The sequence below is a fragment of the Ziziphus jujuba genome, chromosome 5 (genome assembly GCF_031755915.1).
Source record: "Ziziphus jujuba cultivar Dongzao chromosome 5, ASM3175591v1".
NCBI lineage: Eukaryota > Viridiplantae > Streptophyta > Magnoliopsida > Rosales > Rhamnaceae > Ziziphus > Ziziphus jujuba.
The window spans coordinates 15,888,036-15,915,387 of record NC_083383.1 but is presented as its reverse complement, the minus strand read 5'-3'; the positions used below and the strand labels follow the sequence as shown (position 1 = coordinate 15,915,387).

The window sequence follows — 27,352 nt, the reverse complement described above, 5'->3', positions numbered from 1 at the left end:
TTGCAACTTTGTCGTAACAAGGTTGCCATGGGTGACTTATCCGTCTCTCATGTTACCACTCAAGACCAGCTTGCTGATCTCTTGATAAAACCTCTTGCCACGCAACAATTTACTTATCTTTGGGCCAAGCTTGGTGTATCCAATGGTGACCCAATCATGCAGGGGCATATTAGAAAACAATCCTCTTCCATGTCGCAAGGGATTCAAATGCTCAATTCTTGATATATTTTCCTTGTACATTCTCTCTTATACTTTTCTTATATAAATTATTTGTTAGTTGTATTATTTATAAAACTCTGCAGATGGAGGACCCAATTCTTGTTACCTTTTTATTCTTTATTTGTAGCTGTATATATATCAATACAAGGCTAGTAGCCAGTTAATTTTGTCTGGCTCATGGAGGACCCAATTCTTGTTACCTTTTTATTCTTTATTTGTAGCTGTATATATATATCAATACAAGGCTAGTAGCCAGTTAACTTTCTCTGGCTCTCAATCTCTTTATCTATATTGAAACTTCTTTACTAATAATCCTTGAAATTTTTTAAAAATCTTTACAACTTATAAAATTCTATAAATTATATTTTTCATACTAAATCATGTATAAGAAATTGAACTAATATTAAAATTTTGAAATTTTTTTAAAAGAATATGAATTAAAATAATCAATATAAAAAATCAAAAATGTTATAACCTTTTTTTTTTTCAAATAAAAGATAAAATTTTCACAATGATGAAGGAAGTAAAATGAAAATTTTAGTAGGTGACAAATGGTTATAAGAATAAATTTTTAAAAAATAATTTATATAGATTTTTTAAAGTTTTATCATTTTTCTTTTAAAAATATCCATAAAAAAATTAGTACTTGCTCAATTTTCTATAAAGCAATTTTCTACAAAGCAAGTATAAATTCTTATATATTTAAATAATTATTAATTGAAATATTTTTTTAAAAAAATATTTCTAAATAAATATATATATATATATATATGTAAAAATATGAGACGAAGTGAGTAGGTTGAATAGTTAAACATCCCTATCTATGTTTATGATGAAAACATAGATTCTAATCATAAAGGGATAAAATGGTATGTGTTATTTGTAATGTTCAAATATATATATATATATATATTTTATTTATTGTATGTAATATCCTTACATTATGTTAAATTTGCAATGAAAAATGGATTGGGGACCAACAGTGCATTTTACCGAAAAGGATGCAAAATAGGTGTGTATATATATATATATATATATATATCAAAGCTAAATTTGCAAAACATGCTACAAATTAGAGACAAGCAATACAAATAACCCAAAAAATTATTAAAACCTTCCAACGTTCTGGTAAGAATTTTAAAAAATAATCCATTATGATCTATACAAAATTAGATTTTTTATTATAGTATTTTAAATCATCCACACGATTTTGAATTCCTACCCAAGTATGGAACTCACATCTACAAACTATTTGGTGCTTATGCCGTGACATCCTCATTTTACTTTTTTGTAAATATTTGTTTGTCTTTTTAAGACAGCCAAATGTTAATAGTTAATTATTGGCAATAATCCCTCCCCAAAAGGGGAAAAAAAAACTATATATTTGTTTATGCTAAGCATAATTGGTCAATATTATTGCAAAAAATAAAAATTGTTCATAATAAATCTTAAGAAGTAAGGGCTTGGTAAGCGAAATAAATTGAGGAATTCAATATGGTTAACTATTTTGTAACTAAGGATTGCATCTGGTATGTTTTTCTATTGAAATATATGTTTGGGAATTTAAAAAAATAGTTATTATCAAAATAGCTATTTATCTTTTACAATGTATATAAATTTTAAATTTTTTGTTATTATGTTTTGATTAAATTTGGATGTATTATGGTAAAATTAAAATATAAATGAAAATAAAATCTTAATTTATAATCGATTATAACTACATGTGTATATTAAAAAAAAAACTTTTTGGGGAAAAAATAAAACAAATAAAAAATTCACCATTAAAATGCATAGAAAAAAAATACAAATAACCTAAAAATTAAAACTTCCCATTTTCATGCTCAATAAATAATTCTGAGTTCATTACTATAATTTATTCCAAAAATAAAAACCATAAACATTAAAACATATATGAAATTAGACAGCATAAAATTCTAAAAAGTTCCCAACCATTAGATATTTATTTTGTAGGGTGGATAAGCTTCCACTAGGTTCTAGAAAAATGAACTAAAACACAAGAACGGCAAAAACTCATGAAATCCATGCGACTCCATTATATCGTCAAAGAAATAATTTTAGGAATGTCAACGTGGCGCAATCACAATGAGGAAAACAATATTACTAAAATAAACGAGGCACACCGGATCTCATTCCAGAACGTGCAGTCATAAAATCGAAAAAGTAGGTCCCACCTCTGGTTGGCCACAAGCGCACGTGGAACGATCTACGTACAACAATCTTACGTGATTCCAAAATATAGAAAAAAGAAAAAAAAAAAAAAATCGTACAAGATCGTAAGTATATAGAAGTCTACCAATTGAACGGTAATGACTTCGCTCAATTTAGCGTAACATAAATTACCCGGATGTAGAATATAATTACCCATCAAACCTGAAAAAACAGAAACATAGTCATTATAAAAGGGGAAAAAAAAAATAGAGGAAAAAGAGAGAGAGAGAGAGAGAGAGAGAGGGGCGTACGTTAACCACCGTGCGCGAGAGAGAGAGAGAGAGAGAGGGGCGTACGTTAACCACCGTGCGCCTTCATATTGTTTCCCTAAGTCCCTCGTCTTACCCTTCCTCACCACACACACCACCCTCTTTCTCTCTCTAAAAAATAAATTTGATTAAAAAAAGGAAAACAAAAAGGGCAAAAAAAAAAAAAAAAAAAAAAAAGGAAAGAAAAAAGAAAACCAGAGCCAGAGAGAGAAACCGAAGAAACCACAGAGAGCAAACCAAGAAAGAATGAAGCAGAGTTCGTCTTCTGAGGCTGTTTCATCGTCATCGTCTTCTTCATCTTCATCTTCGACCGTTCTATCCGAACAATCACAGCTCGCCACCTCATCGTCGTCGTCATCGTCTTCGCCTTCGGCTTCGGCGACGGAGAAAACCCCGTCAATATCAGCGGCGGCGGCGGAGGACCTTGCCGTCGGGTCCAGAGATGGTGGAGGGGCACAGGAAACGGTGACCGTTGATCGGCGCGGGGAGTTCTCAGCTGTTTGCCGATGGACGGTTCAGAATTTTCCGAGAATCAAGGCTAGGGCACTGTGGAGCAAGTACTTTGAGGTAGGAGGCTACGATTGCCGACTCCTCGTGTACCCTAAAGGTGACCCTCAGGCTTTGCCAGGTTACATCTCTATCTACCTCCAAATCATGGACCCTCGCGGCACATCTTCTTCCAAATGGGACTGTTTTGCTAGTTACCGTTTGGCCATCGTCAACCTCCTCGACGATTCCAAGACCATTCATCGGGATTCGTGGCATCGTTTCTCCAGCAAGAAGAAATCTCACGGTTGGTGCGATTTCACACCCTCTTCCACTGTGTTCGATTCCAAACTGGGTTATCTGTTCAATAACGATTCGGTTCTCATAACCGCTGATATTTTAATCTTGAATGAGACCGTTAATTTCACGCGCGACAACAACGAACTGCAATCATCGGCCTCGTCGATGATGATGATGTCCTCGTCGGTTGTCGCGGGTCCAGTGTCCGACGTGTTGAGCGGTAAGTTCACTTGGAAAGTGCATAATTTCAGTCTATTTAAGGAGATGATTAAAACCCAGAAGATAATGAGCTCGGTTTTCCCTGCTGGGGAGTGTAACTTGAGAATTAGTGTGTACCAGAGCTCTGTTAATGGAGTCGACTATTTATCCATGTGTTTGGAGAGCAAGGATACGGAGAAGACGGTCCTGTTGTCTGATAGGAGTTGCTGGTGTTTGTTTAGAATGTCGGTTCTGAATCAAAAGCCTGGGTCCAATCATATGCATAAGGACTCTTATGGGCGGTTTGCGGCTGATAATAAGAGTGGTGATAATACTAGTTTGGGTTGGAATGATTATATGAAGATGTCAGATTTTGTTGGGTCCGATTCCGGGTTTTTGGTGGATGATACTGCTGTATTTAGTACGTCATTTCATGTCATTAAGGAGTTCAGTAGCTTCTCCAAGAATGGGGGATTGATTGGAGGAAGGAGTGGAAGTGGGGCTAGGAAATCAGATGGGCATATGGGGAAGTTCACTTGGAGGATTGAAAATTTCACAAGGTTGAAGGATCTTTTGAAGAAGAGAAAGATAACGGGTCTTTGCATCAAGAGCAGGAGGTTTCAGATAGGAAATAGGGACTGCCGCCTCATTGTTTATCCTCGAGGTACGCTTTATTATTCTAGTGAATCTTGTACAATTGTAATCTCAAACATTTGCTACTAACCATAAGTACCTCTTTCGTCCAGTTAATAATGCTAACTTGAATTTTGCTGTAATTGTTTCAATGTTGCTTATTTAAGCTGAAATTTTTAGTTCAACAAGAAAGAACGGAAAGAAAGGAAAAAAAAAAAAAAAAAATTTCTCATGTTTGGGTAGTAATTTCAAGCAATGTGAACTACTGGTTGATTAAAAGTTTTTAAAAAGATTTTGCGTAGGAGATTATGTGATGAAAGTTCTTTTGCTGCCCCATTGTAAAGCTTCGTCATATAATAGCTAGACTGATAGTTGCTTAGAGCATGCATAGGATAGTGCCTTGATGTAAATTTCTCATGTGTTTGTGGTATCAGGGCAGTCTCAGCCACCATGCCACCTTTCGGTTTTTCTGGAAGTTACAGATTCACGAAACACTTCAAGTGATTGGAGTTGTTTTGTGAGTCATCGATTGTCGGTTGTAAACCAGAGAATGGAAGAGAAGTCTGTAACAAAGGAATCTCAAAATCGTTACTCCAAAGCTGCAAAGGACTGGGGTTGGCGTGAGTTTGTGACACTTACTAGTCTCTTCGATCAAGATTCAGGGTTTCTTGTTCAGGATACTGTTGTATTCTCTGCTGAGGTTCTTATATTAAAAGAGACATCAGTAATGCAGGATTATACTGAGCAGGATAGTGACACAACCAGTGCTGGTTCCCAGATGGATAAGATTGGCAAAAGAAGCTCATTTACATGGAAGGTGGAGAATTTCCTGGCTTTTAAGGAAATAATGGAGACCCGGAAAATCTTTAGCAAATTCTTTCAAGCTGGTGGATGCGAGCTTCGAATTGGTAGGTCATCTGTTTGCATAGTTGGTTATGGCCATTTGCATTCTTTTTCTAATTAGTTTGTTCTTCTTGATGCAGGTGTATATGAGTCTTTTGACACCATATGCATCTATTTGGAAAGTGATCAGTCAGTTGGTAGTGATCCAGATAAAAACTTTTGGGTTAGATATAGGATGGCTGTGGTGAATCAGAAGAACCCAGCCAAAACTGTGTGGAAAGAGTCCTCTATATGTACAAAGACGTGGAATAATTCTGTTTTGCAATTCATGAAGGTTTCAGATATGTTGGAAGCAGATGCAGGGTTTCTTGTTCGTGACACTGTTGTCTTTGTTTGTGAAATATTGGATTGCTGCCCTTGGTTCGAGTTTTCAGACCTGGAGGTTAGTTTTGCGGACTGTTTTCGTCTATATTTTCCCCCTTTTTTTTTTTTTTTATTATTATTTTTTAAATTTTCATGGAGATAAATCTTGATAAGTCTTGTTCGTAATGATGGTGTGGTAAAAAGGAATTTGTTTTGGACACTATGAAATTCCTGCTTTACTGAGTACTGCATTTTGATTCTGAAGATAAGGACTTCTTTATTTCTGTTCAATTTTTTGCACAACTTGAGACTCACAGATCATTACTAGACATTACCATGGACATATGAGAAGAGAACTAAAGGGTCCTTTGATGTGGTCTTTGTTCTGTATTTTTTGCATAGCGACATTCCCTTTTGCTTTTCATTGTGTGTTCTGAACGAAAGTAAATTGTGCTGCTCTAAGGAATAAGCAGTAGATAATAACATATCATCATTGTGAGTGCATGCACATGCATTTGTAGATGTGTCCTAATGGCCATAAAGTGTCGAAGATGGATGAGAAAGGAGGATAAGATTGTAACAAATTGTTTCTTACAGAATATTTTACAGACTGTTAGTAGATTTATAATTTATTAGAGATTTTATGATGGTTGCATGTGCTTGTATTCATATATACTCTTTTATCTTCTCAGGTTTTGGCTTCAGAAGATGACCAGGATGCTTTGACAACTGATCCTGATGAACTTATTGATTCCGAAGACAGCGAAGGGATAAGTGGTGATGAAGAGGATATTTTTAGGAACCTACTTTCTAGAGCTGGTTTTCACCTCACATATGGAGACAATCCTTCCCAGCCGCAGGTCACTCTGCGAGAAAAGCTGCTAATGGATGCTGGTGCAATTGCTGGTTTCCTGACTGGACTCCGTGTTTATCTTGATGACCCTGCTAAAGTAAAACGCTTGCTGCTTCCAACCAAACTCTCTGGCAGCAACGATGGTAAAAAGGTTGCAAAGAGTGATGAATCTTCCCCTAGTTTGATGAACTTGCTGATGGGAGTAAAGGTTTTGCAGCAGGCAATTATTGATTTACTTTTGGATATAATGGTTGAGTGTTGCCAACCTACAGAAGGAAGTTCTAACAGTGATTCTTCCGATGCAAACTCAAAATCTTCCCCAGATGGAAGTGGAGCTACTAGTCCACTGCAATCTGATAGAGAAAATGGAGTAACAGAATCTGTCCAATTTCCTATTTTTGAGAGATTGGATTCTGGTGTTGATGAAAGTACCAGTGCATCTGCTGTACAAAGTTCTGACATCAACGGGATCCGTATACTTGGAAAAGCTATTCCTGGACAGCCTATTTCTCCACCAGAAACATCTGCTGCAGGTTCAGAAAATGTGTGTCTTCGCTCAAAGGTATGCTATTTTGATGCATAAGTAATTAATTATTTGCTTATACAATATACTATTGATGCCTGAACAAATTGTATTTCAGACTAAGTGGCCTGAGCAGTCTGAGGAACTCTTAGGATTGATTGTAAACTCACTGAGAGCACTGGATGGAGCTGTACCACAAGGCTGTCCTGAACCACGACGCAGGCCTCAGTCTGCTCAAAAGATCACTCTTGTGCTGGATAAAGCTCCTAAGCATTTGCAGCCAGACTTAGTTGCTTTGGTACCCAAGTTGGTTGAACATTCAGAGCATCCACTTGCTGCTTTTGCACTCCTGGAACGACTTCAAAAGCCAGATGCAGAGCCTGCCATACGTATACCTGTAAGATAATTACTGTTTGTTTACCTTTTTGGTTTATTATATGCATTTTTATAATTTTAAATTTAGTGTACATTAAGTTGCAAATCTATGTATTACAGCATTTCAGATTTTGAAAGTTCTGCATGACTCTTTGATTTTTTTTTTTTTTCTTTCGTTTTTTTTTTCCCCCCTCCTTCACCCCACCACACCCTCCCCCCCTCCCCCCTCCCTCCTCTTTGCTTGAGTATCTTAGGATATTGTTACAATGTTATCTAAGCTATGTTAGTTTTTCAGGTATTTGGTGCTCTTAATCAACTGGAGTGTGGTAGTGAAGTCTGGGAACGAGTTTTGTTCCAATCTTTTGAGCTTTTGACAGATTCAAATGATGAGCCTCTTGCTGCCACTATAGATTTCATTTTCAAAGCTGCATCACAGTGTCAGCATCTCCCTGAAGCAGTATGATTAATACATTCCAAAATTTTATTGTGTTTCCTTTTCATTTTATTATATATATATTTTTTTCATATGTACATATACATATATATATATATATAAATTTAAGCTTGTTTGACATTTTTTGTCCTCAATTGTAGGTCAGATCTGTTCGTGTTAGGCTAAAAAGTTTGGGTGTAGATGTTTCTCCTTGTGTCCTTGAGTTTTTGAGTAAAACTGTAAATAGTTGGGGAGATGTTGCTGAAACCATACTTAGAGACATTGATTGTGATGATGAATTTAGTGACAGTTGTTCTACAATGCATAGTGGGCTTTTCTTATTTGGTGATCATGGGCCTACTTCTGAAAGGTTGCATTTGGCAGATGAGCAGGCTTTTCATGCTAGTTGTCATTTTTCCGACATTTATATCCTGATTGAAATGTTATCCATACCTTGTCTAGCTGTTGAAGCTTCTCAGACGTTTGAGAGAGCTGTAGCTCGAGGTGCCATTGCGGCACATTCTGTAGCCGTGGTTTTGGAAAGGCGCCTTACACAAAGAATAAATCTTAATGCTAGATTTGTTGCTGAAAATTTTCATCATTCTGAGGGTGTTGTAGAAGGAGAGGCCAATGAACAGCTGAGAGTTCAACAAGACGATTTTACTTCAGTTCTTGGTCTCGCTGAGACTTTGGCCCTCTCTAGAGATCCTTGTGTGAAGGAATTTGTGAAGATGCTATATACACTGTTGTTCAAATGGTATGCTGATGGGTCTTATCGTGGGAGAATGCTAAAGAGACTTGTTGATCGTGCCACCAGTACTGGTACTACAGATAATAGTCATGAAGTAGAACTAGATTTAGATATTTTGGTAACTTTGGCTTGTGAGGAGCAAGAAATTATCAGACCAGCTTTAAGCATGATGCGGGAGGTGGCTGAACTTGCTAATGTTGATCGTGCTGCTCTTTGGCATCAGTTATGTGCTAGTGAAGATGAAATTATGCGCATGCGGGAGGAAAAGAAAGCTGAAGTTGCCAATATGGTTAGGGAGAAAGCTATTGTATCTCAAAAGCTGAGTGAATCTGAGGCCACTAACAATCGTCTTAAGGTACTGATGTCTTAACTGGTGCTATGGCTAGGATTGTCACTTCTTCTTATTTCTTTTTGGAGAATATTAGAATTGATGCCTGTCATGATATGGCAGTCTGAAATGAAAGCTGAGTTGGACCGCTTTGCCCGGGAAAAGAAGGAGCTTTCTGAACAAATACAAGAAGTAGAGAGTCAGCTTGATTGGCTTCGTTCAGAGCGAGATGATGAAATTACAAAGCTCTCTGCTGAGAAGAAGGTACTTCAAGATCGTCTTCATGATGCGGAAACTCAAATCTCTCAACTGAAGTCTCGAAAACGGGATGAATTGAAGGTATCATATTTCCCTGTATACTTGTCTCTTTTTCACAGCTAGGGCTTTTTGTTTTCTTTCCTTTTTTTCGGTCCTCTGTTGTCAAAGTGGAATTTGGGTATTTTTCTAGTTTAGTAAATTTCATACAGGTTGTCTTGACGTATCAGGATATACTTTGGTATTCTACATATCTACTACATTATGAGTAATTATAAAATTTACAATGTGAATCTTGAAATGAATTGAGGACTGGTTGCATTTGACATCAAAATAGGTTTGCTTGTGGAGAATATGACATGGAACTGGTCATGGTATCAATGCACATAAGAAAGGAGTTTAGAATGTTGAAACTTATGTTATCATTTTGGTGGCATATGATGGTTGTTTGATGATTCATATTTATGATGTAAGTCGTTTTTGCATCAAACAGAAGCTAGTTACTTAGGTTGTTATACTTAAGCGTATTTATTTTGTGGAACTAGGATTCATTGAACATAATTTCTATCTTCCTGCCTCACTAGTTTCCTGCCATGAAGGTTTGATAATTTTGTTACTGAGGCCTTTCTTAATTATTACGACTTCCTGAATTTTCCATTGATTCCTCAAAAGAGGTCCATCATTGAAGCCAAATATTCAGTTCCTCCGAGCTTCCCTCGACAATGTTCTCCTCAATTTTTTCCAATATTGATTTAGTAAATTAGTAGAAATATTATTTATTAAACTATTGCCTTTCTTGTTTTTCACCTTCCTGTTCAATTATTGTCTTGCTGAGCATAGTTATCTAGCCTGCCACCTCTTTTTCTTTTGTGTTTTTTATATTTAATTTTTATTGTTTGAACTTCCCTTTTTTAATCTGTTGCAGCATGTGTCTTGGGCCCTTGAGGGCTGCAGAACTGCTGGTTTAGATTGTTCTTTAATATCTCCTGATCTACATAGCACCTTTGGGTAACAGGCAAAAGATAGATAGGACCTGGGTAGTTTTTGGATTCCTCAGTATGTATATATATATATATATGTATTTTTGTTTTTGTTTTCTTCATTTCTATCCCAAGATTCAGGGGCCTAAAGCTTAGTTCTGAGAACTTCTCAGGAGGGTGGACTAATTCCTTGTCATTGTGCATATGTAGGGAAGACATCCACTAAGGTTCAAAAGAATTCCTTTTTCTCCACTGATCTCTCTTTCAATATTGATAGCTATGGACCTATTATCCGCAGAGCAATAGACTTGTTTATCTGGAAAAATCTCAATAAAGACAGGGAGACCTCTTATAATTTAGAAGTTGGATTACTTTAATGGAGACCTCTTAAATTTGGGTGATTAATTGCTATATAGTCGATCTATGCCTTGATGCTTGAGTACATGATCCATTGTAAGAAAATGTGAGTGGAAATGGATGTCTATGGAGATGAATAATTGCCATGGCTGACAGGAAACATAAGATGTGAAATGACTACCTTGCAGTTATTTGGAGAAGGAAAAAACTGGTTTCTGAAAAAAATCTCCTCAGTAGTTAGAGTTTCTGTCCTCTTGGGTTTGCAGCAGGCCAGTACCTAAAAACTGCCCAATCAAATACAAGTAGGAAAGGGTTAAATTAATCAAGAGCACTTCTGAAAGTTGTTAGGGTTTATGATGTTCGTTTGAAGAAAAGAATTGGGTTTTATGTCTTCTGTGATAGAACTTTCATCGTGTTTAGTAGAAAAAGAGAAAATTAGTTATTTTTAGTTGAGATATTTTATGAAATGGTTGTATTTATATTAATATTTTCATAGAGTATATTTCTTGAGTAATGTTAGAGAAACTTGGTAAAAATTGCCCATGTTGGCTTGCTGGGGTACTTGCATGTGTGTTAAAACTTACATGCTGGTGTCTTGACTCGAGTAGGTAGCTAATATTTCGCTGCTGAATATTGAGGCTTTCTTCTGGGAGGCGACTTCAGTAGTTCTTATATAGAAGTAAGGTTGTATTTGAGCTGGGTTAGCTTGAGTTTGTGCAGGAATGCATGAGCTAAAATTTTAGGCCTTTTGGTTTGTTGATCATTCATATGTTCATGCTTCATGGTCATGCCCACACTCAAACCTTCAGTGGACACCTTTATCAACCACTTGATCATTAATGTAATTTTAGTTCTTTGCTATTGATGTTTCTTTAGATGGTAATCATTCTTCATTTCTAACTTGAACTTTTTAATGTGACAGAAATTGGTGAAGGAGAAAAATGCTCTTGCTGAGAGGTTGAAGAGTGCGGAGGCTGCTCGCAAGAGATTTGATGAAGAACTAAAACGATATGCCACAGAGAATGTGACGCGAGAGGAAATCCGGCAATCTCTTGAGGATGAAGTTCGACGATTGACACAAACAGTTGGACAGACTGAAGGAGAAAAGCGGGAGAAGGAGGAGCAGGTTACTCGATGTGAGGCTTATATCGATGGGATGGAATCAAAATTGCAGGCCTGCCAGGTTTTTTCACCTTTAATTATATCTTGTCCTTTTCTCTTCCACCTTCCCATCTTTTTATATTATCTCACTTAGTTCTATTCATCTAAAGCAACTATTTTTCATCTGAAGTCGCTATAGTTATGGTATTTCCAAATCTAACTTATTTGCATTCTCTTTTTATATGATTAACAAGCTAGATCTACTGCTTGAATAAGTTTAGATATCAAGCCTATCTATGGATTCAACCAATCTTAATTGTCGAAAAGTGTCATTTTATTAGAAACCCCATGGGTATACATGCATATACATGTATGCAATTGCACAGCTAGGCATTAATTTGCGTGCTTATGATATTTCTTATACTTTTGAGGAGCAAAAGAATGTGGTTCTGATGATGCCTTATTTGCCCTTGTAGCAATATATTCATACTCTGGAGGCCTCACTTCAAGAGGAAATGTCTCGACATGCTCCACTCTATGGTGCTGGTTTAGAAGCTCTATCAATGAAGGAGTTGGAGACACTGTCACGTATACATGAAGAAGGGCTAAGACAAATTCATGCTCTTCAACAGCGTAAAGGCAGTCCAGCAGGCAGTCCTCTTGTGAGCCCCCATACACTTGCACACAATCATGGTTTGTACCCTGCTGCACCGCCCCCAATGGCTGTTGGATTGCCCCCGTCGCTCATCCCGAATGGTGTTGGGATCCACAGCAATGGGCACGTTAATGGAGCAGTTGGACCATGGTTCAACCATACTTGAATCTGGCCACAGCCATATTGATGCTGATACAGGCATTGATTCACCCAATATTTTAAATTTTTTTCCCCAGTTATTTCTTGGCATTTTGACTGGTAGAACTGTTGGTACACGAGGGGAAAGCGGAAAACAAAGATGGAAGATGGATGGGAGGGGGTTTAGAGCTTTAGAGAGTAATTGAATGAGGAAGTGGAGGGTCAATGTCCCAATAGAACTAACAGTTGCAAATGCCATTCTCATTTGCATCTTTATTTATTTTTAATTTTTTCCCTCTTTCCTTTAAAAGTTAATGATAGGCCTTTTTGAAAAGTTTTGCTGAATATTTCTTTTCTTTTTTGGATTTTTAAACCTCTCTTCGGTTAAACTACATGAATCTTGAAATTTTGGGGCTGGTGGTGATATACCATTGGTGGAGAATCACTATCCAGCGTCGTAGTCGGGCTACTATGAGAGGTCTAAATTTTCATGGGGTTTGGAGAACTGGATTCCCACCTCTAGGCTCACCAGAGGCCCAATTGAAAGTTTTTGAAATAGGATGGTATCGGGCCCCAGGGTTAATAATCAACTTGGAGTTGGCCCGAAATTGAAGGTATTCTGTTTCTATATTTCTATTAGCAAACTTATTAATGATATAATTCATCTTTAAAAGGAATTTTTATCTTATTTTATTTTCACTTGGTTTATTTGATCTTGTTTTTGTCAACAACTGTTTTTTTTTTTTTTTTTTTTTTTTTTTGGTGTGGCTATTAGGGTGGGATTATTCGAAGCTCAAAATAATAATAATAATAATAATGACTTTTATTACTGGTAAAGATGTTTTATTTGATATTTTCTTGTTAACAATTTACAAATAAAGTGATATAAGAGGTATGTGGATGGGAAAGTAGAGACAAAGCTCCTTAGTCCTTAATTTCAGATTGATTGGAATTATATGATTGAATAATTTAGACATGTGATGTTAAATGAAAAAGATATGGATGATGTAAATAGAAGCTTTCCATTAATTAAATGTCTATAAACCGAGAATGGTTATGTATGTGGTGTCATATGTGAACCAGGAGTTCCCTTTCTTCTTATAGAAGTTGTCAACGGCTAAGGTTAATGACTTGGCCTTGACCTTTATGGCTAGCGTACCGTGAGAAGAAAGTAAATGCTTTGTGAATAAGCACGTTTTGGAAAAAAGAAAAATAATTTAAAAAAAGAAGAAGAAAAAGGTGCTGGATTTTTCATTGTTACTAACATCTGATGAAGACAGATTCAGCAAACCAAATGCGATTTTAATGCCTAATTGATATTTCCTAGTAGGTTCTATAGATTTCGGTGCAATTTGGTACCTAAGAACGACAAAATTCAATCACTCTCAATTGCTTGTGATGGGAATTTACCCCCCCCCCCCCCGAAAAAAAAAAAAAAAAAAAAAAAAAAACACACACACACACACACACTTTACGATATTTTATTTATTTATTTTTTCGGACACTAAAAAACACTTTACGTTTGCATATTTTTCATAAAAAGACTACATTTTCTACACCATTACCGCAGAACCCAAATTCAAGTTTGATTAGCTGGCAATTGTGTGACTAAATTCTAGTTTTTGTGGTGCTCTTGTACAAGTTTTTGCTATCCAGAGATTACGTAGTTATCTGTTTGTGTTAATGTTTGGTGCGGGATTGATTAAACTTCGAACAAAATATTGGAAAATGGTAATGCCAAACTATCAGATAAATGTCTAATCAAAATAAAGTTTTAATTTAGATAATATCAGATTAGATATTGGAGGTTATGTATGGATTTAGATTTTTGCCGAAGAGAGAAGAACAAGTACGATTACAGGAAAGCTTTTATAGTCCTTGCTTCATTTGGTGTCAACAAAACAAATAGAAAATTTCGTCCTCCTGGTGGGTCCCATCATCCTCTGCCCAAAAATTGGTAGAAATTAAACAATTCTTTACTGAGTGATTTTTTGTTTTGGTCTCTTTTTTGGTTTTATTTCTTGCTAGTAATAATATCTCATATTATTTAAAAAATATATACTTTTTATTTGCTTAATTTTTTTCTCTTTGCTTGTATGAGGTGACATTATATTACTTATTGGATAAAAATGGTAATAAAAAAATAGCATAGAAAACCTGAAATAGTTACGAGTTTGGAATTTGTCCAGAAAGAAAACTAGTTTGATATTTCCTTTTATGTGTGAGCACATATATATATATATATATATATATAGAGAGAGAGAGAGAGAGAGAGAGAGAGAGAGAGAGAGGGAGGCATTCACTTATTTTCATGAGGTTTGCATATATTGAGAGGCCAAAAACATAGGAAATTATGTGGGCACACAATCAAAGACTTAAGAAAAAATCAGTAAAAGGACGTGGCATATATATGTTTCATTTGACTTCTCCAACGTGTCTCTCACACTCAAACAACCTTTCTCTGATTTTTCTTCAAACCAATCTCTTCCACAGAATTTTGTTTTCTTCATTCTATTTAGGCTACTGCTCACATTAATTTAGAAACTCAAAATAGTAATTATAACTTCTTTCTCTTTCTCTTTCTCTAATATTGTATATATATATTATATATTGGGAGAGAAGGTGCAATATTTTGTTTCTGATAAACCTCATTTGTTGTTCAAGAAAGAGAACTGAGAGATCTTTCATTTCTTCTCTCTCTCTCTTTCAGACGATTTTCGGGCGTTGCTGGGTTGGTTATGAGATTTACTACGTGCTTGTTCTACTAGCTACTTCATTATTTATGTAAGCTTTCTACGTACAACCTCACTCTTGCCTTTGCCTTTTCTTCCTCGTCTTCTTCTTCTTCTTCTTCTCCTTCTTCATATGGAATATGTGTATGTATGTTTATATATTTATATGCAATAACAATATATATATATATATATATACATTTTATATGCATTCTCATGTTACTCCTCCATTATATATGCATTTCATATATCATATTCCATGTTTGATGTGCTTCATTAAGTTTTGCATAAGTTCATGTTTTGAATGCTCCATTAATTGCAATTCTAATGTGCTCTTCCAAAAAAAAAAAAAAAAAAAAAAAAAAAAAAAAGAAAAGAAAAAAACAGGTCATTAAATTTTGGAAATTATGATTATGTTATCTTTATTATTTTTGTTTTAAAATTTTTTATAGGATTACTGTTATTAGCTTTTTTTTTTTCTTATTTTTTTAAAGGATTTCCAATAAAGTTTGAAATATCTCTTGGAAGTTAATGTAGATTAATAATGATCACTATTGTAATGGAAAGTCAGTGGATTTCATTGGCTTGCATTAATGCAAGTCAATAGGAATCTTTTAAGTTTTAAAACGTGTGTTGAATTTGTTTGGTTAAAATTTACGATTAATTATTTGATTACCCTTTAAAATCTTGTTTTAGCCTTAAATATACGTTTCAAGCTGTTGACTTATCTTTAATATTCTTTATTTTTTCCTTGGAACTCTCTATCTCTATAGTTTGCAGCATGAAGAAAGTTTGTTGGCCTTATTTTGATCCTGAATTTGATAAGCTCCCAGAGAGGATAAATGGTCCCACGTAAGTAAAAAAATTTCCCAAAGAAACTCCTCTCTTAATTAATCCCAATTGTAAAAAATATATCAATTATCACAACACCCATATATTGTTTGCAGCTGTAGAGTTTGCATCGACAACGAGAGCCTCGAAGATTGCACAGTAGTCAAGGTACATACTCTGAATTGCAAATTTATTATTATTATTTTTTAATTTTCATATTGAAGATGAAGAATTCAAATTCTAAACACTAAAAAAATAGCAATTTTACCATCAGACTGTCCCTGTGAGGACAACAATTAATATCAAATTTGACGTAACAAATTTAATTAAGTATAAATGAAAATGAAGCTAATAAATTATTAGCTAATTAAGGGAAAATTGTGCTCTTCAGGTTGACAGCGTGAACAAGCAGGGACTTCTCTTGGAAGTAGTGCAAATATTAACAGACACGAACCTCACTATTTGCAAGAGCTACATTTCTTCTGATGCTGGATGGTTCATGGATGGTATGTACTATGCACGCATGTACCCATTTGTTTGTTCTTTTTCCATTAATTATTCCCCCCTCCAATTCTCCTTGGGGTTGAATAATATAATTGGATTCAAAACTATATATATCGTTGCATTAATTGTAATTTTTATTATTATTATTGTTGACGATTAATTAATAATGCGTGAATTTTATGGTTCAGTTGGACAGTTTTCTTTCACTGCATAATACAGTGAGTATCAGTTAATGGAGGAAACTCTTTTCAATGATTTTTAGGTTAAATTGTATAACCAAATATATGTCTCGTCGGTCTTTCAGTATTTCATGTTAAAGATGAGCGTGGCAACAAGCTTAAAGACCAGAACGTCATTAACTATATCCAGCAGGTAAGTCTAATTCTTTGTATCTATCTATATATCTATCTAAATGTATATGTAGGAAATTTTTTTCCCTGGGTGTGTTTCCAACAAAGGATACAAATGTTTTGTTCAGGATATCAAGGGCTTTATCGTGTAGGAGAATAGAACTATGTATATGTATATATATAGCTTTCTCAAAGAGGGATTTGCGGAAATATAAGAATTTTGGTTGACAAAGAAAATGAAAATATATATGTTATCCTGATCACACGGATGAGTTTGCTTTCATTCTATAAGAAAATTAAAAGGCTATTTTAAGTACTCAAGAACTTTTTTCAAAAACCCATTCTATTTTCAGCATCAATAATAGAATTCCATGTGTCCCATTGAGTGAGAGTGAAAGCGTGGATCGTAAAAACCATCAAAGCTTTCTTTGTTGGATAGGATCCTTTTTTCCCATTGTTTTGTCATTTTTGTTTAATCAATAATAGAATCTATACTATTTTAAAAAATCAATTATTTTATTTTTTTTAATTTATTATTTTTTTTAATTTCATTTCTAATGTTTTTAAATGGCATGCCATCGTAATAATTCATGATTATTATTTTTTTTTTCTAGAGAATACCTCAGTGTGAGACTTAATGATATATTAGTGGCTTATTGAGAATCCATTCACTTTGCTATATATATAGAAATCTTTATAAACCACCAATGCATTTTTAAATTTCATGCAAGTAAATCAATTATCAATCACTGATAGAGGATGGTAAAATCATTAACTCAGCTTCTGAGCTTGACCATCTCTTATATATGCATGTATAATAAGAGTACTATTGTTAATTTTGAGCAACAAAGATATAAATACAAATTAAATGAATGGCAGGCCATAGGAACAACCAGAGGGCCCCGCAACTCAGCAAAGGCGAAAGCATATGCCAGTAAAGTTTTCAAATATGAAAACACTAGCGAACATACCGCCATTGAAATGGCCGGAACAGACAGGCCCGGTCTATTCTCAGAGATTTCCGCAGCCCTTGCCGACCTCCATTGCGACATCGTCGAAGCTCATGCATGGAGCCACAACACCCATCTCGCTTGTGTCGCTTACATCTCCGATCAATCCACACACACCCCTATCCAAGACCCCAACCGCCTCGCCTCCATCGAAGACCACCTCACCACCGTCCTCCGAGCGACCACCACCGCCAGCCGCGGCCCAACTGGCTCCTTGGCCAACCAAGGCAAAGAGGCCAAAACCAAAGGCCTTCTCAGAGGAGATCAAGGCACCATGACCAATGTCGAAAGGAGGTTGCATCAGCTCATGCTTTCCGTCCGGGACTTCGATGGACCGTCGTCGTCGTCGTCGTCATCATCGTCATCATCGTCATCATCCTTGCCGTCGACTTCTCCGAGGACGCCATTGGGATTGGAAAGCCAAGAGGAAGGAAGGAAGACTATGGTGTGGATAGAGAGCTGTGAAGAGAAGGGTTATTCCATGGTGAGTATAGAATGTAAGGATCGGCGGAGGCTCATGTTCGATACTGTTTGCACTCTCACTGACATGCAGTATGTCATCTTCCATGCTTCCATATCCTCCCATGATGACTATGCTTTCCAGGTACATATTATACAAACAGTAACTTTTATTGGGCTTGGTCCCTAGTTTATGTTAGGTAGCTGGTACCAATGATATGAAATCCAGATCCATTTGTTGAATCGAATTAGACTAGATTTAAAGAGTCATGTCATATGTATTCGGCATAAGACATCTAGCATAAGTTGCATGAGGATGCTCTCAAAAAATTATTTATATATATATATATATGTATATAATATTGCTATAATAGATAAAATGCTCAACTTATACGTGTAATTTATTACAATATATAATTCAATTGAATATATTATTCGAAATTATATGTAAATAGAATATCATGTTACAAATGCCCACTATAACATATAAGGACACATATAATAATTATTTTTTTATCATATCATTGTATCTTTTATTATAAATTGAAAAATAATTTAAGATGATAAAATCTATGTATATTTATGTTCGAGTTGCAACATCCTAACAGTTTTGCAAACACAGGAATATTTCATACGGCATGTAGACGGGCATGCCTTGAACACAGAGAGCGAGAAGGAAAGAGTTATAAAGTGCTTAGAGGCAGCCATTGAACGTCGAGTTTGCGAGGTGAGAAATGAATCAGTAACAAGTAGAATTAGTTGCTTGGAGCAAAATAATACATAAGTCTTACTCAAATAGAATTGGTTTTCAATAATATAATATATATCCATGGAAATTGGTGCAGGGAATTCGAGTTGAATTCAGTGCAGAGAACAGGGTAGGTTTGCTTTCGGACATAACAAGGGTTCTGAGAGAGAACGGTTTGGCGGTGGTTCGAGCCGACGTGGCAACTCAGGGAGAGAAAGTAGTAAATGCATTCTACGTGAGGGACATTTCTGGGAATGAAGTGGACATGGAAATCGTAGAGTCTTCGATGAAGAAAGAAATGGGTCCCAATATTCCGATCGTCTTTCATGTGAAGAATGACAGCCATGGATCCAGCTCGCCTGAGAGGTCCCGTTTCTCTCTCGGAGACATGCTCAAATCTCAGATTGAACGAATCTCTCACAACTTTGTTACAATGGTACTCATGATGTAGATATACGTTTATATATGCATGTTAATTAATTATGTATGCGTATGTACCATCCTTAATGTTAGGCCATTATATATTCCAGGGAACGGGATTATAAATTTAATAGGAAGCCAGAAAAAAAATGAAAAAAATGAAAAAAAGAAAGAAAAATAACAAAAGGGTTGTATATATATGAATATATATAGATATATAACCAGTACCTGTAGTTTTCTCTATAGGGTTGTAAATAAACAAATTAAGGTTTCAAGAATGTATAATATATGACTTGGGCCTATTCCAGTTCTATGCACATTAGATTGATCCATGTTATACGCTTTTTTTTTTTTTTTTTTTTTTTGGGGGGGGGGGGAGAATGAAAACATCAGAACTTTAAATAACTAGAAACATTACACAAATCTTGTTCAAGAGTAGGCTCTAACCAATCTGGACCCTCCTCCATATGACAAGCTAACAAATGAACAGCTCTATTTGCTTCTCTAAAAACAAAAGAATATATAAATTGATTATAAGGAACCTAATAAAGCTTTAATGTCCTCCACTGAAAGGCAAATAAAAAAAGAAAAAAAAAACTGATATATTATATATTCTTAATATCCTCGCATAAACATAATGAACATATTATATCCTCTATAAACATGATGAACATATTATATGCATGTTAATTAATTAATTATGTACTGGAACCTACTATGGTACCCTTGGGTATGGCACGCTGTAATCCAGACTGTTGATTGCTTTAAATGAATACAAAATTGAACTATAATAACCAGTTGGTGTGGGTGACCACAACCAAAATTTTTTGAGATACGCGTAAAAGTGAGACTTACCCCAAAAAAATAAAAAAAAAAAAAAAAAAATAATGGAAAGTGATTAAGGCGAAAGGGTAAAATTGTATTAATCAATGGTTGGCCCTACCATTGAAATAATAAGGATAAAATTAAAAAATAATAACTTCTGGTAACTTCTCTAAAAAAGGAAGTAACATCTTTAAAAAACGAAGTAACTATGGATATTACTCACTTTATACAAAGTGTTACCTATTTTAGTGCCTTTGTTCCTAGTTAGATGTCATCGCTATGAGAAATTTGTTGTAACCCTTTCAGAAAAAAGTAACCCTTTTAAAAGAAGAAGTAACTTTGGAATGACCTATTATTTATATATATATATATATATATATATTTTGAAGAAAATTGTAATTTGCAGGTTATACGGATAAGGATTGTTTTTATTTATTTATTTATTTTTTATGGGGTTGATAGGTTTATATCATTTTGAATAGATTTTTTAACCTGAAATTTCAAATGTCTTCCAAATAACAACAAAATTAATTCTTAATCTCAAATTCAACTTCCAATATTTTAAAAACAAAAAGAAGTCGACTTAGTCATGTCGCTGTAGTCATAGTAAGAATACTTTTTTTAAAATAGCAATACTCATAAAAATTTCAATAAAAAAAAAAAACAAAGTTTATTATTTATCATTTATGATGGTCATTACTGGAACCACAACTGAACTTTAGTACGTAAGGATAATTAATGCGATTAATTTGTTTATAAGTGAAAATGTGTATATATAATAATAATAATAATAATAATATTATTATTATTATTATTATTATTATTATTATTTTCTCATGAATCCTAGATAAAACGTTTGTATGCGACAATGCATATCCGGATATGTTTATTTATTTATTTTTACACTTTTATATTTAAAAGGACATGTATTATCCCAAATAAGGATTTCCATATAGGAAAAAAACCATATTATACAATAGAAGGTTGAACTAATGGTTTTATAATTCAACTTTCTTTTTCAACCATTAAATCTCTTTCAGGTTAAGATTTACGATTTCACTTATAGTTCATCAAGCCACCACAAGATTTATTTTTTTCAAATAGGGTTTTAATGTATTATTGAACTCATACTATATCATTTATTGATTTATAAATTCCAACAGCTAAAACGATCCAAAGTCTTATAATGGAGGGTCTAAAAATAAAATCAAGTTATCCTAATATAAATCTTACTCGTAAATATATAATTTATCATGAATTCTATAGTGAGTGAAATTGGTCACTAAATGATGGACAACAACTATCCATCATCATACAACGTATGCAATCCTGCATATTGGACTCTGATATATGAGTTGTTGTCCACCAAATAATGGGCAACTTTGCCCATCATTGAAAAACATCAATAGCATCTCTAATAAATTGCCATGTCTATTTTGAAACCAATAGAAAATCCACCAATAGTAATAAATAATATTTTTTATAATATAATTTAGTAATCTTGTAATTACGGCTTTGCTATAGTACATACTTAATATGTATTATAGAAAAATTACGTTTACTTATTCTAAAGTTGTGTTTTTAATTAGCCACATCCTAGAAATTTTGTGTCTATTAGTATCATGGCTAGGGCTAAGGCGAAACTCCATAGCTTATTATTAAGCTAGGGTAGTAGGTATCCAATATCCACTACATGAAATTCGCTGATTAGCAATGCAATTAAATGCGTTAAATGCAATAAACAGAGACGCATTTCACAAAATCGCCAAATGTCGAGTCGCTAAAAACATTATACCAATAGCGACACAGAAATAAAACTCTCCTAATGTGGACTAAACAGCGACACAGTACAACAACAAGTCGCTAAATGTAAAGAGACTTGCGATGCTAAACGTAGAGGAATTCGCGACTCTAACTCTCTATGTCGCTAATTTTTACGTCTATATTGCGTTGCTGTTTTATGTAAATTCATACGTCACTAATATGGAAGAAACAGCGACTCTACATTTTATGGGTCGCTAATTGTTAGAAATTTTAGCGACTTATTATAATTTGTGGCTGTTTTATGTAAACATATGCTTCGCTAAATTGTAGAATTTTTAGCGACTTGTGTAGTTATACGTCGCTGTTTACTTACAACTGTATGTCGCTAATTTCATATATGTTTAACCTTTAGCGACTCATTGTTTTGCGTCGTTATATATTTAAATAAAAGCGTCACTAAAAACAGAGACGTAAGTCTAGAGTGTCGCTCACGGTCGAAAATGGTGACCATGTTGTTATTATGCGTCGCTAAAGGTCGCAAATGGCGACAATGTTGTTATTGTGTGTCGCTAAAGGTCAAAAATGGCGACCATGTTGTTATTATGGGTCGCTAAAGGTCGAAAATGGCGACAATGTTGTTATTATGCGTCACTACAAGTCTTTTTAGAGCCAATTTTCTTTTTGTACGTCGCCGTTGCTTTTTTTTAATTGTTAAAATTTATTAAAAAATAATAAATACAAAAAAAATTAAAATTAGCTTCATTCAAATAATTAGAATACAAAAATTGAAAGTAAACATTTTCATAACAAAATAATTATCAAATAAATTAAATAGTATCTCATGAAATATTTTTACAATTCGGTAAACTATTGTATATGCAAAAGCAAAAGCAATATTAACTAAATCTCCATGAATTGCATATTCATTGAGATGGAAGTTGTCATCCCCTTATTGACGATATTACACACCCTGATACTGCATATGAAAAAATTAATAAATTTATAAACACTTATGCAAAATAAATATATATTAATTATTAAAAAGTAATAATTTAGTATATGAAAATTTAAAGAATATTATCGTTATTCTTATGAAAGCGAATAAAAAAAATTAATTAAATGGATAATAATAAAAGTCATAAATATTACTTAAAACATACAAATAAATCTACGTACCAATTTATTTAGAAGGTATTTGTTATCCATATTCCCTCACAATCGTTACAAACATAGCCACTCTCACATTTATCCTCATTATCATTTTCATCAATACTTGGCAACTGTATAACAAATGGATTGTGAGCCATTGTAGTATCGTCAAGAACATCTTCTTCAACCAAAGTACGATGTTGTGGTGGAGTTGAAACAACAGACCATCTCGAACATCTTCAACATAAAATACTTGTTGAACTTAATAAAACAATGTCAAGCAATATCATAAATAAAATATCTACAAAAGCAAGATTAAGAAAACCCAACGAACCTAACCTACTGTTAAAATGAAAGAACAAAAAAAAAAAAAACCCAACCCACCACCTGTCACCGCCAACCACAAAGAAAAAAGAAACTCACCTAAATGATGGAGACGAAGAAACAAGAAACCCAGCTAACCACAAGGGTGAAACAGAGAAACCCAGCTTCCCGATAGAAACGTAGGCAAATGAAAAATGAAACCCGAAATTGTAACACCCCGTCCCAAATCGCACCGGAATCCGTGCACGTTGACTGTTGACCGTTGACCGAAGGGGGTCAAAAGTTGACTTTTTGATTCGGTGGGAATTTCGAGTTGACCAGGGTACCGTGGCGAAGTGCACGATGCCCTGAGTTCGTAGATTGGTAGCACGTTGAAAACGGAGCTACGGTTTGAAAGTTATGGACGTTTGAAGTTTACCGGATACCGTATTATTTTAATGTTTTTGGGTAGTGAACAGCAAAATGCCACGTGTCAACTTCTAATTGGTCCACGTGGAATGAACAGTGTCACACAGGGTTTTTATTTGTTAAAACTCTCGGGGAAGAGAGAGAAAGAGAGAGAGGAGAGAGAAAGAGAGAGAGAGACCGCCGGCCACCGGGATTTTTCCACTGTTCCGGCCAATCTACTGTGCACACGCCGGCCAGCAAGCTTGCCCTCCTCATTTCCGGTAAAACCTCCAAGTTTCACGGCGAACGGCCGCCGGACGCGCCCGGATCGGACCTCCGAAGTTCGGCGGCGAGTTTTACCCCTCCACCGCCGGCCACCGCGAATCGACCCTTTTCCGGCCATTTTCCGGCCACACGCGCCTGACAGCCTTGATCCTCTCCTCAAGTCCGGCCGACCCACCAAAAATCACGGCCATCGGACCACCGACGCGCCGGGATCGGAGCGTTTTCCGGCGAGGGGCCGGAAATCTTCAAACGGTGATTTCTCCGCCGTCCGACCTCCGTTTTGCTCACCGCCGGTCCCGTTGGGTTGCTCTCCTCAAGATCTACAAGTCTACAAAATTTCACGACCAACGGCCACCGCACGCGCCGCCGCCAGCGACGGTTGCCGGTGATCGCGGGGGTTCGTCGGAAAGTACTGTTCCGGCGAGTACCCGAAATTCCGGCCAGCTCCAGTCCGCATTGTTCGACCTCCTGAACCCGAATCCGGCTTCTGTTTCCGCCAATTCGTGACAGTTTGGGAGAATTGTGGAACCGAAACTCGAAAAGCTTTCCGGCGAGATTCCGACCCCGTCGGGTCCGATCACCGGAAAGTAAGACCGAATCCCTGATCCTCATCACGCGAGCTTCGATTCGGTATATAACTCGTAACCCTTTAGATGTCGCTTGGTGTTCGCTCCCCGGGTATCCATTTGGGAATTACCCGAATAAAATATTAATATTTTTGGTTTGTGCACTGTGGTTGTTTAGGTGCACGTACGAGTGGCGGAGTTGATCCCGAGGAGGATCTTAGTTGATTTGCGTGTTCCAGGTGAGTGACCCACCTTCAAAAATTATTTTGGGCAATTAATTATATTTAATTGGTATTTAATTTAGTATTTAATTATGCTCATGTGGTGTGGTTTAATTATGGTTTTAATGCGGTTTAATTTAATTTATTTGTTATGCATGAGAAAGGTATGTTTCGGTATTGATTTTACGTGGTTTCAAATGTGATTTCTCGGGCATAATTGGGTTAAATATTTTATGAAAATATTTGGTTAAATTTTATAAATTATGCCCGCGGTATTTTTATGGTTGCATCTCGTATTTCGAGGAAAATTGTGGTTGTTGATTATCGCTGTTTCGTACCAGGTTGTTTAAATAAAAATATGTGGGATGGTGTTTTGTGAAAATATGGTATACTTCCCACGGTGGTTTTTGGAAAAACGGTACGGTTGGTTGTTATTGTTTATTTTTAGACGCACTCATACAGTATTGGTGTTCTGGTGTATGGTGTATGGACACGTGGTAGTGCGCGGTTATTATCTGGTTTAGCGCACGGTTTTTACTTCACCCGTGAGTTGCCATTGGACCGTGGGCAGGCAAGTTGTTATTGGCCACAGCCTCCCCCCTCCTTGGCCGGGTGATGGTTTTTAGCAGTCGGTATTGTCGGGACGCCGAAGTGACCGCTGCAGGTTTCTCTCTTTAACCTCCCGCCAGTCGGTGCTCGGGACGCTGGGTATCGGAGGGCATCACCGGTATATGGTGTGGTGCGTCAGGTGTAATTGTCGGTGTAATTGCAAATAATGGTTTAAATCCCAAAGGTGTTCAAAATGATTTACTATAATTTATTATATTTTTATTATATATTTGGAGCATGTTTTCATTTATTTATTGTGTATCAAATGGTTTAATCCCTTGATTTTTGGGAGGTATGTACATTGGGTTTTGCGAAAAGGTTTTAAAAATGGAACATTTCAAACGGAGCGTTTGGTGAGAGTTTTGAGGGAAATTATTATTTTCCAACAGCTATTATTATTTATTTATTAATTAATTGTTGGTATTTGTTCTAGTCCTTAATTGTTATTAATATTATTTTATTATTAAAAAGTGTTCAGTAGTTCGGGTTACTCACGGAGATGATTAGCATCTCACACTCTTAAATTCCGTTCCCTTAGGTGCAAGTGGTGGTAGACGTTCTTCCGGAGCGAACCAAGTTTTCCGCTGCTGTTGTGTTTCGAGAAGTACTTCTGTACTCTTTCATTTCAGTGTATTATTTCTTTCAGCCTTGTTGTATTTCTGTTGTTTAGCACTTCTTAAAGCTCTGTATACTATTGGGATACTTCTGTTTAATTATGCACTGGACTGTTGTTGCTTTTGAGAAGTGCTGGAATTTGTGGAACCAACTTGTAGTTTGTGGGAGGAATAAGGGGATGAGTATAGAAGTGTGTTTTCAGTGCAGGTAGTCTGTGGTAAGTAAATCCCTTAGGGGAGGCTCTGCCGGATTTTTCGTTGGAGGGTTCGGTAGGGTTTCCCTGGGATCAGGGCTGTCTAGGGTTCCGGGGAAGGAATTCTGGATGGGTCCTGACAGAAATATTCTACTCTTCATGTCTCTCTTAGATTGTTTCCAAATATAATATCTATTAGGTAGTGTACTTGATGTAGTTTTATAAAAAAAATGGATTCAAAGGAGCATATAAAAATTTTAAAACGCGCCAAAAATTTTCAGAATAGGCGTGTAAAATTTTAAAACCCCTTTTTAAGATTCTTTTTTCTTTTTAAAATTAAGAGAACAGACGACGCATTTACATCTTAAAGCGTCGCTTGTTCCATCAATATCATTATTTTTGTTTTGTTTTTTAATTAGTTTTTTATTCTTCACCTAAAAATAAATACGGAAAATATTTCTTATATATGTGAAACAAAATTACCGAAGTGGTACTTTAATTATTTTCTTTTCCAAGTATAGTTTATTTATTTTAAAATCCTGTTCAAAGTTTTATTTTTTGTTCTTTAATTTATGAAACAGTCGATGCATAAAAAGCAAAAAGAGTCATCAGATATTTTTTATTTTTTTCATCTTTTAATAGTTATTAATTTGCTTTTGAAGTATAGTTTATTTGCTTTTAAAAGTTGCAAGTAGAAAAATATTTTTTTTTTGAATTAAGAGAACAGGCGACGCATTTACAATTAAAAGTAACGCATTTTCTTTCAATTTCATTTTTTTGTCTTAGATTATTTTTTATTTTTCATCTACAAATAAACATTGAAAATATTTAAAGAATAAAAGTTAGAAAAAAAATGAAACAGGCGACGCATTCGTAAAACATTGCATCTCCTGTTCTCTTTTTTAAATAACAAAAATACTATTTAAAATACTTGGAAATTTAATAAGAAAATAATCTGTACTTGAAAAACAAAAAAATTAAACAAAAATAATTAATATTTTATGATATTTGATTCATATTTTTATTAACTCTCTATTAAAATTTTCAAAATAATTAAATTTATCACAATAT

The 27,352-nt window shown here is 35.1% G+C and overlaps 2 protein-coding genes across 4 annotated transcripts; both read left to right on the top strand.

The window, feature by feature from the left end:
• The first annotated feature begins 2,713 nt into the window (after positions 1-2,713).
• LOC107421172 (uncharacterized) lies at positions 2,714-12,975 on the top strand. 2 transcript variants are annotated; one of them, XM_048476259.2, is made up of 10 exons: positions 2,719-4,365; positions 4,769-5,242; positions 5,318-5,619; positions 6,233-6,955; positions 7,035-7,313; positions 7,587-7,748; positions 7,886-8,830; positions 8,927-9,142; positions 11,318-11,578; positions 11,973-12,975. In XM_048476259.2, the coding sequence occupies exons 1-10, from the start codon at positions 2,964-2,966 to the stop codon at positions 12,315-12,317; spliced, it is 5,109 nt and encodes a 1,702-aa protein (XP_048332216.2). In that variant the 5' UTR covers positions 2,719-2,963; the 3' UTR covers positions 12,318-12,975. The 2 variants fall into 2 exon arrangements, with proteins under 2 accessions (XP_048332217.2, XP_048332216.2); XM_048476260.2 differs by lacking the exons at positions 11,318-11,578; positions 11,973-12,975 and adding an exon at positions 10,249-11,222 and having other exon boundaries at positions 2,714-4,365.
• A 1,633-nt stretch (positions 12,976-14,608) lies between these two features.
• LOC107434583 (ACT domain-containing protein ACR2) lies at positions 14,609-19,682 on the top strand. Of its 2 annotated transcripts, XM_025067542.3 has the most exons (9): positions 14,609-14,842; positions 15,000-15,073; positions 15,795-15,873; positions 15,969-16,020; positions 16,244-16,358; positions 16,661-16,728; positions 17,586-18,320; positions 18,798-18,902; positions 19,021-19,682. In XM_025067542.3, the coding sequence occupies exons 3-9, from the start codon at positions 15,803-15,805 to the stop codon at positions 19,372-19,374; spliced, it is 1,500 nt and encodes a 499-aa protein (XP_024923310.3). In that variant the 5' UTR covers positions 14,609-14,842; positions 15,000-15,073; positions 15,795-15,802; the 3' UTR covers positions 19,375-19,682. The 2 variants fall into 2 exon arrangements, with proteins under 2 accessions (XP_024923310.3, XP_024923311.3); XM_025067543.3 differs by lacking the exon at positions 14,609-14,842 and having other exon boundaries at positions 14,876-15,073.
• Positions 19,683-27,352: the final 7,670 nt, after the last annotated feature.